Genomic DNA, 14,578 nt, shown 5'->3' on the forward strand with positions numbered 1-14,578 from the left:
GGCTGAGATCCTCCAATTTATCTCCAGCTTCTGAAGTTCATCTAATTACAATAGCGATAATATTATGTCTTCCTTCATTGTCTCTCCTTGACTGTTGAAGAAGGCTTTAAACCATGTCTGTGGAGGTTCTCAAGCTCTATTCTAGTGCATTGAGTTCACATTCAAGTGCACTGACAGATTCCACTTTAATGTTTCAAAATTGACATATCCTCTCTCAGGAAAAAACACTCCTTTGAGGAGTTTGTGTTTCAAAAATGTGCAGGTTACTATTGTCATGCTAATATTACGGTAATTGAAAAAGACTGAGGCAAAGAGTTTGCTCTGTTCTGTTGGGGTTTTTTTATGTGGTTTACGTAGTGTGTTTGAAAGCTCTCACTGATAACTAGTTGCACCTCTTTCTTTGCAGGGCCACTTAGTTAGTAATTTCTCCTGTTCCTCAGTGTCTTTCTCACAGTAAAAGGAGGAAGAAAGATTTTAAAAACAGAAAAATTTTATTGTTAAGCCACTAGCCTTTTCAGGGGAGTCACTGCAAAATTAGAGACAGCTACACAGCTTTGAAGAGCCTTGAGTGCTTTCAAGTAGGGAACATTTCCAGCCTCTGTTATTCTTTACAGCAAGTTTTAACCCACAGTAGAACCTTTTCTTGCTACAAAATGACTCAAGTTCCATGACAGCCTCTTCAAAAATTTAGCTGTCAAAGAGGTTTTCACAGTGTAAAAAGACTGCTTTACTTTCTCAGATATAGCTATATTGTGTTTTTGTTTCTTGCAGTAATGATTTACCACAGAATTTTGGGGCATTTACCCCCTCACACTGCAGATTGTGACATATTAAACTCAGAGGTATAATGAACTAAAACAATGATCATACCACAATCAAATTACTAACTGTATCTTGGAATGAATATATTGTATGAGTCATAGCAAGTCATAATCAAAAAGGCAGTACCGGATGCTTGGAACAGGCCAGATACAAGAGACTGCACTCTGCATCTGTTTTCCTCTTCTCCTGCCACAGAGTGCCTGTGACACTTAGCAAAGCTTGTCTGGAATGAAGTGAAAGATGAACAAATAGAAGTGCTTTGTGCTAAGGTAGGGATCGCTGAGGTGCTGACAGAGTTTTATCTATGGTAGCCTAGTGACTCTGGAAGTGTGGCCACAATGGCACAGAAGAGACGACAGGCTGAAAACCAGCTCTGTGTGTTGGAGGAGTGGGAAGTAACCAGACTACTCTAATTTTCATGATAGAAATACAAGAACTAACTGGCCTGAGCTCACAGGGCTCTGTTTTTTGAAGCTGCAATCACAGCTTTTTCCACACGGACATGTCTTTAACAGGACACAGTAAGAGACTTAAGACTTTAATGTTAGTTTCCCACTCACACTCATCATTATTCCTTGAAAATATTTTCTATTCCCATTTAATTCTATTGAGGCTTTTTTCCTATCTCCAGAACTTCCTTTCTTTCTCACAGTAAAATTTTTATTTTGTTCTCCTTCTACCACATTTCTCTTCTGCCACCTTTACTGTGTCACTTGCAGCATGAATCCCTTTCCTGATGTCTCATACAAGCTGAAATTGCAACCTTGAAACACAGCTAGAAAAATTCACTTTGTCATTTAAACTCTGATTTTCCAGTATGAAGTGTCCACAGCATGGCTGGATTTTTTTTTTAGCGTGCTAACTTCAATATTAGGAATTGACTTTATGTGTTGCAGAAAGGTGAGTGCACTGTCAGAACTTAATGATGAACTCAAGCTTTCAGTCTTCACATTCGAGGTGGAAAATACCTTTGCAGTTGCCTGTTTCTGGTTTTTAATTTTTTCTAGAATCTTTCCATTTTCTTTAGCTTTCTCTAGTTATCTTTTCAAGCAGTCATTCAAGAGAGCTGATCTTAAAGGCAAAGGAAAGATGTTAAAGTTCACCTACTTAGAGATGCAGTTTGATAGAGTATTCTCTTGAAAATCATAAATTAATCTGAAGAACAGAGAGAAAACAGGAGGAAAACAGGGTGGATAAAGAACTGGATTAAGGACCAAAAGCAAAAAGCAGTGTTAAAAGCAGGTGTCAGGTTGAAGATAGCTTACTGTATCTTAGCAGATAATATTGATGGTAATTCTATTTAATGGTTTTACTAATAGCATTGGCATTTGTATCCGGAATGTGTGAGAAAATTTGTTGAAAGCTGAAAGAATGTAACATTATTACTATAAAGAATGGGACTGTCACACAAGAACCAGGTGACCTTGATGAGTAGAGCGGTAGGTGTGTGCTGAAATTCAGCAGCCTAAAATGTAATAACAATAAGAGTAGATAGTACAAGAAGCTTGGAATGGAAAAAAGAATTGAGAATTTTGCCTCAATCAGGATTAAAACCACCCTTTCAATAAGGTGAGTGACTTTTGTGGTGCTCAGATTGTTTACAAAAAGTGTTTCATGAACTAATGCCTGCAAAAAAATGGCAATTTGATGCAGTGATGTAGGGGTCCTTTCTGAGGTTTTGTTTCTACCCTCACATAAATGGGCTCTGTCTCAATATAAGCATGACTCTCTAGAAAAAAAAAAATGGGTACACTTCTTTAATGAAGGAATCAACCAGTGTTTAAATGATGTATTATAATTATGCTGCTTGCTGAACAAACATCTTTGGCCAAATCTTCAACTGATAATAAAACATCACTGCGCTTAACAAGCTGTCACATACGTACATCAGTGTGACTGTAAACTTTGAACTTGATATAGCAACTTCTGTGTGCACAGTAAGTAGATCTGTATCCTTGCAGAATGTGAGCTAGAATGGATGAGGGGAAAAAGGATTTACACCACATGAGAAAGTGGTTTGGATAGTATTCAACAACCCCAGGCAACACTCCAGGCTTGGGGAAGTGTGGCTGGAAAGTGTCCGGCAGAAAAGGACCTGGGGGTTCTAATTGGCAAGCAGCTGAATATGAGCCAGCAGTGTGCCCAGGTGGCCAAGAAAGCAAATGGCATCCTGGCTTGTGTTAGAAATAGTGTGAGCAGCAGAAGTAGAGAGGTGATTGTTCCCCTGTACTCAGCACTGGTGAGGCCACACCTGGAGGATTGCGTCCAGTTTTGGGCACCTCAATTCAACAGAGATCTCGAGGTGCTGGAGCGAGTACAGAGGAGGGCAACGAAGCTGGTGAAGGGCCTAGAGAATCAATCTTATGAAGAATGCTTGAAGGATCTGGGAATGTCTAGTTTGAGGAAGAGGAGGCTGAGGGGAGATCTCATCCTTCTCTACAACTACCTGAAAGGTCACTGTAGAGAGGTTGGTGCTGGTCTCTTCTCACAGGTAATTATTGACAGAACAAGAGGCAATGGCTTCAAGCTGCAGCAGGGGAGGTTTAGACTGGACATTAGGAACATTTTTTTCACAGAAAGAGTGTTTAGACACTGGAATAGGCTGCCCAGGGAGGTGGTTGAGTCACCATCCCTGGATGTGTTTAGGGGTCGTTTGGATGCAGTGTTGCTGGATATGGTTTAGGGGAGAACTTTGTGGAGTAGGGATGATGGTTGGACTCGGTGATCCCAAGGGTCTTTTCCAACCTGAATAGTTCTATGATTCTGTGATTTATTTTAGAGTAGTGCTGAGGCGGCAGCATGTATAACAAAGTGCAAAAGCCCCCCACTTCTTAGTATAGAAACAGATACAGAATATTTTATATTAGCCTTTTACTCTCTTCCTCATGAGAAGAATGAAGTAAGTTGTACTCTTTATGCTTAAGTGGCATTTTTCTGCTATTCTAAACAAAATTATATTATTGACTGCAAACATTAGGTTGTATGCCTTGTTTTTCATACTTTGCAGAGAGCAGATAAGGGGCTGCTGTGAAAATCTGCTTATGACCTCCCTTTTATATGGTTAAAATCTAGGTCATGCATTGTTCAGTGTTTAGCTTTAGCATAGTACTTTATTTCCTATTATTTTCCTACACAAAACAAAGATAAGTTGGCATAAGAAGATTCCCTGTTCTTTTTTCCTATACATGATTGTACCTCTACACACAAAATATATCAACTGTGAGCTTTAAGTAGCATGTACTTCTACAAGTGCAACCTTAATTAAAGAAAATCTGCTTTGTAGTCATGGGGTATGTGGGCAGCTTGTAAGGCTGAACTTCCTCATTTCCATGGTTTTGAAACTAGACACATTCAGACTCTGTGCTTAGACCACAGCAAAGCAAAGGACATGCTTTGAAGACTATATAGGGCAATGAAGATTTTTTCTGATAAATATTGGCCTAATTTAATAGTTCAGAATTCCATTTTAAGCATTTGGGTAAGAAAAACAAGCGTTCAGGTGTTTTTAGAGTAAAAGAAGTAAAAATTATTCCAGCACATAGACCCAAAGGAGCAGCAGAGCAATAGTGAAATGGAGACAAATGTAAGTATATCAGAATAGTTTTTTAGGCTATGGTTTGTATGTACCTGGAGCAAGATTCTACAATACTCTTGAACAGGAGTCAACAGAGGCAGGAGCAATGAAACACAGTAGGACAGAGAAAGAAAGAAAGAGAAGAAAGAAGAGAAGAGAAGGGAAGAGGAAAGAGAAGAGAAGAGAAGAGAAGAGAAGAGAAGAGAAGAGAAGAGAAGAGAAGAGAAGAGAAGAGAAGAGAAGAGAAGAGAAGAGAAGAGAAGAGAAGAGAAGAGAAGAGAAGAGAAGAGAAGAGAAGAGAAGAGAAGAGAAGAGAAGAGAAGAGAAGAGAAGAGAAGAGAGAAAGAAAAGAAAAGAGAACTAGGACCCTAGTGATATAAGGTTTACAAGTTATATTAAGGAAATTAAATGAAACAGTAGCATTCCAGAAAGTTACATGTGCAGGTAAGTTTGAATGCTACTGAGGCTGCTTTTTAAATCTACTTCATTTTTCTTCACCTCATGTTCTCTAATTCCAGGACTGATATAATGCTACTGAGATCAGTATTTTACTATTGATAAAATGCAACTAATCATAGAGAATCACATCTCATTGCTGACAACTGATTTCTTGCAGCTTCTTCTGAAGGACTTGGTCCTATTTATGGCCACACGATCCTACTGCAGATGCAGGACTTACACAATCCAACATTGCAAATGTTAATCCAATAAAAAGAGATTTGTTGCATGAACATCTCATGGAAGGTCTTACCCTCCCTTATTCCCTTTTCTTTGGAGTATGTACACCACTGCTTAAGGTGTTCTGTCTGCTTAGTTGAACTAGAGAAGTCTTCATAGTCTTACTGGAAAAAAAAAATTTGAGTCTTTTCCACTACTGCTACTATGAGGATTGTGGCAGAAAGATTATTAGTACAGATCATGGCACTTCAGTAGGGTATTACCCAGTTCTACTTGGTGGCAGATCTGGATACAGCAGTCATGATGTGACCTCAGCCTTGCTCCTGAGCTGCCCCTTCCGCTGCTGTAAAAACTGGCCAAACCACACAAAACAACAGCCTAAGGAAATATTAAGAAGGATGACAGTTTCAGATAAAGCCTGGTTATGCACAACAGTTTTTCAGATGACTTAACTTCATTCACTAGCTTGCTCTAGTCTTCAATTCTTCGAATAGAACACATGCCTGTGAACTTTGAAGGACAAAAAAACTTTGCCACTACATCTTGCTGAGAATAACCACCCTAATATTGAAGGAGACAAGACTGAGAGCAGTGTTAGCTAAAAACTGCCCAGCAAATGTGGGCTGGTTTTAGGGTTTTTTTGCTTCACCAAGACACCAAGAAGTTTCAATCGAATTATCTTTTGGGTGAAAACCAAAACTTTGTGGTTCCTCAGTATTTTACTGAGATAGTTCTTTATCTAGAGAATAGGGACACGTTTTTTTCCCTCCAGTGTGCCTCTTGTGAGGTTACTGATGCAACATTTAATTATGTTTGTGAAGTATTTCATTTTTTTTTCAGTGGGGAGCACTGAGGTAACCATTTTGGATCTTCCACTTGATCAGCTAAACACGTTGTAGATCCATGTTCCCTCACTGCCAACAATGACTGCCTCAGTTTTGCTTTAAAGTATCACCAAGGAGCCATTTTTACTTTCTGGCCAAGCAGAATGGAATAACTCATGTCCGGGCAGTTTAGTTCTAACTGTCCATCCATAACAGGAACAGACACATGCACATTACATGTTACTCAGAGTCATCGCTCATTTAATTTGGATCTCATAGACCTATCTGCCTTCTCCCTCTACACACAGATGGTTGAGGTTTCTGGAACTGCTGCTGAAATCCCTGTTTCCATTACTAAATCTGCAGACTGCTGCACGGTGTCTGGAAGAGCACAAACTCCAGTAATGCAAATGAACAGTGTGTGGGAGACATTAGCTGCCATAAATTTATTAAAACTAAATCAACTAAAAGACAAGGTTAGAAAGGCTTAGGTGTGTAACTGCCTTTGGCACAAAAGCCTTTCCCATTCTTGATAGTGACCATGCCCACTAGCCTCAGAACAAAGTGCCAGCAACTTCTCCCTTCGTGTCAGTGCATCAGTGATCTTCCACTGCTCTGCAGAAAGATGCAAGCGATCTCTGCCCTATTTCAGAGTATCTGCAGCTTCTCTTCAGCAGAAACAACATTGCCAAAATCTTCAAGATCACAAACACTTTCCTGTACATATCTTTAATACGTCAAATGGATCAGTTTCTCAGATTATGTGGATTTAGAGGTCTGAGTAAAGAGGTTATCTGTGACAAACTGTACATACCCAGCTAATGGTCACTAAATAATTGCTTACATGAAAGTTCAGAGTGCTAATGATTGGCAGCCTTGAGACCATTATGAAGAGAAGATATCCACCAGGAGTGGATATTTGGGAAGCATGTTTTCCTCCATAATTTTTAGCCATTAAAGAAAGTCACAGCGTGATGCACAGCTTTTATGGAAATAAAATATCTGCACATATTTCCTTTTCTTCCATCCCAACAGTTTATTTGCCCCACTTAGACTCACCTACTGTTTCCATGACCTTGATGATGGTGAGCAGCACAAAAACACAGACAGTCTTCCCAGCAACCTTCATGTCGGCTCCTGCTTTCATGGCTCAGGCAGCTCTGTCACTCCATCCATTCCGCTGCCAAGCTAGCTGTGGTCACGGGGAGTATTTCTTGCCTGCCAGTGCATCCTCAGCAGCCAATGTCAGCGTTTTTCTCTCCCCCTTTCCCAGTCCTCTCCTCTAGCTGTGCGTGCTCCTGACCGACTGGCTCCTCCAAGCTGGAGAGGTTCCTCCTTCTGACTTTTCAGAGCTCTAGGCTTCCTGTGCTGAGAGCCTGGGCGAACACTGAGGAAACAGACTGAACAAATCTGCCTTCCGTTCATTGGCTCTCCTCAGGAGGCTGATGAGTGAAGATAAACCCTGCAGCAGAGCTCAGAGGGGGTAAAAGCAGAGGACATTATTCAAGGCTGAGTTTAATATCAAACCCAAAATTTTAGTCTTGGGAAGCTAGAGAGAAGCTTACTCTTCATATTGGTCACTACTACTGCTACTTCTTTGTCACTTCTTTGTGTCACCTCCAAGAAAATTCCTCCTCATATCTCCCTCAAAAAACTAAGCAGTCTCAGGTCTTCTCTGTGAGCGACATTTTAAACTATTTCTCCCTTCAGCAGCGTAGTTCTCATCGTGAACAAGGCTTCCAGACAGAGTTTTGAGGGGAAAGAAAAATCTATTTTACATACTTTTCAACAGAAAGAATACAGAAATTTAATCCAGCCCACATCTTTCACCGAAAAACTTCTTTTTTCTTTTTCTTTCTTTTTTCTTTTTTTCACAATACTGTTGTGTTGTTGTTTTTTTATAATGCTACTATACCTGTCTCCCCACTTCCTTACTGATATACTAATTTCAGATTCAGGGTTTCTTTTCCTCTCTTAAGCTACGGCACTTCCCCAGCACAGTTCTGTGGGCCAGAAGTAGATAAAAGGCCTGAGATGTTGTTGAAAGCTGCAAGACAGAAAAATTACCACTGAGGACAGAGCCGTAAGAGTTGAAGACAGAAAACAGATTAAAGCTGGCAGGAAATTGAAATGCTCAGAAGCTAGGACTGCACACCATGTTTGAACATCTGCAAGCTGTGCTGTCGACTGTTGTCTGATGTTCTGGCAATTTTGTTTGATCAGACTGGTGTTCAAAAATGGTCTGCATTTATGTTCACTGGAACAGAGGAGTGTGGATTAAGGTTCTGTGTAAATAAGTAAAAAAGACTGATAACGATCATATAAAGAACACCAGGTAAGACAGCTGAAGCATCTTTGTCCCTGGATTATCTGACAGACTACAGTTTCATGTGGGAGTGAGCTCTGTATATTTTTCCCCGCTTGATATTTTAAATTTAATGTAACATGTTGACACTCCTCCACACTGTTCTAAGGTTTTTGATGTGCTATTCACAGTAACATTCTGGTTAATTTTCTGAGTATTTACTGTTGATCTAGGAATTAGTAATGCTTGTAAATAGCATATTTCAGACAAAGGCATGGAGAGCAAGATGAGGTGTTAACATAAGCAGAGATTAAGACACAAGGCTGGAGAGAGAAAGTAGGCACGGTGTAAGCAGTATGAGGCCTCAAATGTAAAAGATATAGTGCTCAAATTTGATGCAAAGACAAGAGGAAACTATGGTGGTGTAAAAGTGCAGACATGTGGCACATTGGATAGATGATTGCTGCAGGAATGTGAAAAAATGAAAAGATTCAATAGGATTAAGGAGATTTTGGAACAGAGTGAATGATCTTCTAAATAAGAAAAGTCCTACTGTAAGCTGTCACAATGGAAGGTCTCTGCAATTTCTGTAGGAATTCATTCCAAAACAGAAGTTATACAGCTGGGTTCTTTTGGTAGGCAAATACTATTTAAGATGTCATGAAGATGTTTTGGGAGCAACTTTCTGGTTGAAGCCGGAGTTTCTAGGAGACCTCAAGTGAGAGGTTCATATGACAAGGTGTGGTGGACTGACCTTGGCTGATTGCCACGTGCCCACCAAACTGCCTAATTAGTCCCCCTCCTCAGTTGGATAGGGGGAGGAAAATGCAATTAAAGATCATGTGTTGAGATAAACACTGAGAGATCACTCAGCAGTTACCACCATGGGTAAAACAAGATGGACTTTCAGGAAGAGACATGGTTTCCAGAGTACATTTCTAGCCAACTGGTAGTTCCTTCCATCAGGGTGAGTACCTAGGGCTTGCCTTGGCATGTTCTTGGCAGTGGTTCAGTACCATCCTCACCAGATTGAAAACCCAGCTACCACCTTCTGTTCTAGGAGGACTTGTGTGGCTCACTTAATTGTAGCACATTCCACATTCATGATTGACCTGTGTGATGACCTCCATGGTCAGGTCCATCCCTCAATCACAAGCAGATCTGTATGTTGCATCTCTCCCTAGATATCCTGATGTTTCATAGGCCCATTGAGCTATGAATAGCTCACTCTTACACTCCCAGCCCAGGTCCACCTGAGCTACTTCAATTTTGACAGCCTTGTCTACCTTTTCATTGTTTTGGTGTTCCTCAGTGGCATGGCTTTAGGGCATGTGAGCATCTACATTATGCACCTTTAGAGTAACGTTTTCTACCTGGGCAGTGATGTCTTGCCACAATACAGCAGCCCAGATGGGTTTATCTCTGTGCTGCCAATTGGTCTTCCACCGCTGTAGCCACTTCTGTAGGGCATTAGCCACCGTGCATGTGTCAGTATAGAGTACTGGCCACTTTAATCATTCAGTGATCTGTAGGGCTAATTGGATGGCTTTCACTTCTGCAAACTGAGTTGACTCACCTTCTCCTTCTGCAGCTTCAGTGCTTTGTAGGACTCTATACAGCAGCTTTCCACTTTTGATGGTTTCCTACAACATGAAAAATCCATCAGTAAACAGACTATAATGCCTTTCATCTTCTGATAACTCATTGTATATGGTGGTGCCTCTTGGGCACAAGCCACCACCTCAGGCAATGCCCAAAAATGTCTGCCTTCTGGCCAGTCCATGATCTCTTCCAGGCTTCCTGGGCAGTTATGCTTCCCTAGTTGAACCCACTGCATGATCAATGCTACTCACTTACTCCATGTAGTGCTGGTTGTGTGGTATGTAGAGGGGATGTTTCCTTTGGACATTCAGTATAGCATGGGCAATCACAGTGCCAAGGGAAGATATGCTTCTACAAAGAACTTCTGAAGCAGCTTGAATCCCCCTCATATGCTGCTAATATCTCTTTTCCAGTTGAGGTGCAGTGGACTTCTGATCCTCAATACTCTCCTGGCTCTAAAACACTAGCGGTCGACCTGGTGTTTCTCCTGATGTTTTCTGCCAGAGGCTCCAGGTGAGACCATACTCCCCAGCTGCAGTGAAGAGTACGTTTTGCACAGCTGGTACTGCCCAGACAGGCCCAAGAGCTACCACATGAGTCATCTCCTGTTTGATCTGCTCGAAGGCTTGTTGTTGCTCAAGGCCCCACTCAAAATGGTTCTTCTTTCAGATTACTCGACAAAGAGGTCTCACAAGCTGACTATAACCTGTAATATACATTCTCCAAAATTCCAAGAGGCCTAGGAAAGCTTGGGTTTCTTTCTTGTTACCTGGTGGAGATATAGCTGCTATTTTTTTATCACATTGATAGGGTCATGACAGCATGTAGAAATCTGAGGAGGACTGAGTCTGGGAGGTACCTGCTACAAGTACTTCCCACCTGGGAAGTGATATTTGAGAAGTCTGTGGCAGGACATGACTGAAAACATAAATTTTCCACAAGAAGTTACCGGTATTTCTTATTCACTGGAGCCTGTTCTACCAGTTAGAAATTGAGAGTCAGGATCCCATGACACAGGAATCGACCCTGAGAAAGGCCAGAGTGGGACAGAGAATTATGTAGATGGAGAAATAATGCATGTACAGGGAGCAAAGTTGTTTGGTTTGCTGGCTGCATCAGTCAGAAACGTAGTGTGCACTTGATGGAAGGAAGGAGAAAGAGAAGGATAAAATGATTATCATAGCTGAAGCCTGAGACATAGCTGAGGATTCAGATATTGCCAGCAAAGTGCAATTAAAGAAATTCTTTGTGTAAGTAAGTTTCCACACAGTGGCAGAGGAAACTCATGCACTTTTTGTTTAAGGTGCTATGCGGTGCTATCTCAGCCTTCCTGAAAACTGAACTTTCCCTGTCTTCTGTGTTCTAAGAGCCCAGACCTGGGCTCTGCCTGTGGTTTTCAGTGTGGGTTATTGCAGACCCATTGTATGTTAAATACCATAATGTCATCAGATATTATTTGACAAAGGCACAGTCTGTGATCTGCTCTGTTTGAAGTGGTTTCACTTAGCCTTAAAGTCCCTGCTGACAGCAGATTCCATGCTAATCACTCATTCAACAAGTAGTGCAGGAGCAGTAAAGCTGGATTTTAGTTATCAGGGTGCATGATAGAAATGAAATTCTTTCCTGGAACTTCATTTCCAATGATGACATGAATATCAGAGAGCTGGAACCTCAGCTGGTATAAATTTTTAACGTGGCCCAGCTCTGCTGACTTCTCATGGAGCTACCATGACTTTCTCCCTCCTACCTCTTTCTATCATGTCAGCTGAGGATCCTAAATCTTGGGACCATACAGATAGCTCAACAGGCTGCATGTAAATGAGCAAATCAAATTATCTCCAAAGATGGGAATGGTTCTGGAAAAGCATCATGATTCTCTGTGTACTAACAGATATGCTTTACTCGCTGAGTAAGTACTAGCCCCAGAAATGAATACAATGGTTTGATCTGGCAATTTGGCAATGAAGTTAAATTAAGACTCAATTACATTATGCAATGGCCTTGTCTGATGTACAGGGCATTAAAACCACTTTAATTCTTTCAGAGATGGCAGTATCTGTCACATTTGTCAGTGAGTTTTCTTCCTTTTTATGACCTGTCATAGATCCTAGAACTTGTTATGTTTGTAATGAAGGAAAAATAGTTTTGTAAGATTCATTTGCATACTCTGTAACACAATACATTAATTTTGCATGTGGAGGTATGTGAAAGAGAAAGCAAACGTATTGAATAGCATTACTGCTTGTGTGGGCAGATGCAAAACTCCTACAACTACGTTGCGGATGCACTTTATTCTGACTGGTTGTTTCTCTGACTGTTCCAGTTCTTAACTCTAACAGAGTTCATCCAGTCTACCTGCAATATGCTTGCCAGGTCTGTCCAAAATGTGCTTGTCTAATGGTTGCAATTGCTGGCTCTGTAATTTTCAGCTCTGGCTTTCAGCATGTCATGAAAAGCAGTGTGCAGTGGTCATTTCTTAGCACATTGTCCCATGGCAGGGCAAGTACCCTAGCAGGATGGCATAATAAGATAGGCTGGCTATGGAGACAAAATGTATACACTTTGTGACAGTGAAATGACACAGTATGCTTGTAAAGCTGCTTCCTGATTGTTCTGTGGTTGGGTGTTGTTTATTCCTGGAAACACCCACACACCTGAAAGTCCTGATGAGAATATGGTTTATTTTAAACAAGTACTGGAAGGTAGGTAAAGCTGAGGTGAAGCACACATTCCCAGAGTCCCTTGGTTCAGGTAAGCTTGCAGTTAATATCAGGACGGAAATTGGAGGACCTGACTTGGAATTCAGAAATGTTGTGCACCCTTTGTAGACATGTAGGTAAACAAAATATTACTTGTGTTTCGAAGAACTTCCAGGGGTGCTGAGTGTAGGGGCTAAATGTACTACATACCTCCCTGCAGCCTAGTCTGAATTTCTGCTTCCCATCTCTTCTTGGTTTCCTGTCTCAGTAGCTTTTGCAGGCCACATCCATGCTGTGCAGTTGCTGACAGTGCAGAGCTCCCCGAGCTGGCTTTGAGCTAGCTTCAGAAATAGAAGTGGTATAGTCAAGTCAGCACAGCATTGCACCTAGCTAGGGCACAGCAACTTGTTCATGCAATTAACTGCTGTCCCATAGAGACGAATGATTCCACCCAGTGCAATGCAATGACGTATCAGCTTTCTTGGAGCTAGTTCTGGGATCACTGACATAGCCAGAAGGCACACAGTTCCTGCTGGTATGAGATGAGAGGGTGGTGGCTCTCTTGAAATCAGAAATAAGATCACTAAAATACAATTTAGTTCTTGCCCAGAGCTCCTGCACAGGCCACAACACCTAGGAGATTTACCTTGTAATTAGGTTGTGGTTATATTCTAGCCTGCCCCCCACCAAGGCTTCCCTTGAAGCCTGCTCCAGATTGTGCAAAGAAGACTGGGCTTGCTTGGAGAAGTGCACTGAGAGCAGATGACTGAAAAGTGTGGAGGAAGTGACTCAGAGGACCGGATGAACTGAGACAGGTGTTTGGCAAGAGGAGAGAAGCAGGAACATCCAGATGACTCCTAGCTTCCCTCTGTGCCAGAGGTCCAAAGCACTGGGAGTCAGCCCCTCTTTTCTTTGGTCAGGAGGTTGCACAGAAATCAGTAATTGATAAGGATCTACTTGAAACATAGGAAGACATTTTACTTCTCTGATTCCTTAAAACGCTGAAATCCTTGGCTTGAGGAATGAACAGGATAACTGCACTGGACAGAAAAGACTGAAGCTACCTTTTTTAATGGGTGGTTCCTAGCAATCTCACAGTGGAGGATGGGCAAGCTAAGGATAAGAAGGAGGAAGTTCTGCATTTGAACACCATTTGCAGTGCTTCTAGTGATTTGGCCTGGAAATCAGCCAGCTGAGCTGGGTTGGGATTAATCTCTGCACTACCCTGTGTGCCATGCTGTGACTGTTATCCCCAGTGTGGCTTTAAAAAGCTACACAGTCTTTCCAAAGTGCAGTCAAGGCAATACAGTAATGAGTCGTGTGTGTGGGTGTGAGTATTGCTGCTGGTGCTGTCTACAGATTATTTCAGTCGATCGTGGACCATTTACATGCAGGAAGGTCACGTAGAAATATATGCTATATTCATTGTTGTTTTCTGCATCTACACCAAAAGGGCTCCCCAAAGACAGCTGTACTTCCACAGAGAATTAGCTAAACCTCAAGTTCGCCATTTAAAATTATTACTTTCAGCATCGTACTTTTGGACACCAGAGAGGAAAATTCTCTCAGTTCCTTTGGTTTATTAGCATAGCCTGTCTTCTCTGTGAAGGTCAGCTTACCTCAAAGACATCCACAGGAATCTCACAGCTGAAGGTCATTTTTAAACTGTATAAATTACATTGAGATACACCATGACATTAATCCATCAGGAAGACAGCCGTCACAGAGGGTTGAATATACTCCTTTTTTCATAAAACAAAAAGCCATTAGGAATCCATGCTAAATCACTTCTGTATTAAAGTGTTTGGACAGAGGTTATTGGAACTTCAGGGGACAGGGGTGGAGGCAGACATCTTACCCCAGCCTCACTAACTCTTCCCCATTGTCTCAGTGATCTGATCTCACAAGTGGGGTACGAGGTTTCCCAACAGTATCAGGTGCAGCTTTGTGGAATATTGTTGAGCAGTGTTTCTAGAAATGGGAAAGAAGGCTTTTCGTTCTGGGTTCAGCACCATCAAGTTGACCAAGAGCATTCAGTGATATAGCTTGTCCTGAAAAGGTCAAACTTTTCAAG

The 14,578-nt window shown here is 41.5% G+C and overlaps 1 protein-coding gene and 1 long non-coding RNA gene across 6 annotated transcripts in view; one reads left to right on the forward strand and one right to left on the reverse strand.

The window, feature by feature from the left end:
• Positions 1-14,578, forward strand: part of LOC127380607 (uncharacterized) — a 462,715-nt gene that overhangs the window by 443,426 nt on the left and 4,711 nt on the right. The window lies entirely within an intron of this gene.
• CD200R1 (CD200 receptor 1) overlaps positions 1-14,578 on the reverse strand; it is a 75,525-nt gene that overhangs the window by 10,815 nt on the left and 50,132 nt on the right. Inside the window, exon 1 of one of the 5 annotated variants that reach the window (XM_051609764.1) lies at positions 6,958-7,227. The exons of the other annotated variants lie outside the window; for them this stretch is intronic. Within the exon in view, the coding sequence (XP_051465724.1) occupies positions 6,958-7,045 (88 nt within the window). The 5' untranslated portion in view covers positions 7,046-7,227. Of the gene's footprint in view, positions 1-6,957; positions 7,228-14,578 lie in introns of those variants that run through there. 5 annotated transcript variants of the gene reach the window in all.

This window comes from Apus apus, chromosome 1, assembly GCF_020740795.1.
Source record: "Apus apus isolate bApuApu2 chromosome 1, bApuApu2.pri.cur, whole genome shotgun sequence".
In the NCBI taxonomy this organism is placed as follows: domain Eukaryota; kingdom Metazoa; phylum Chordata; class Aves; order Apodiformes; family Apodidae; genus Apus; species Apus apus.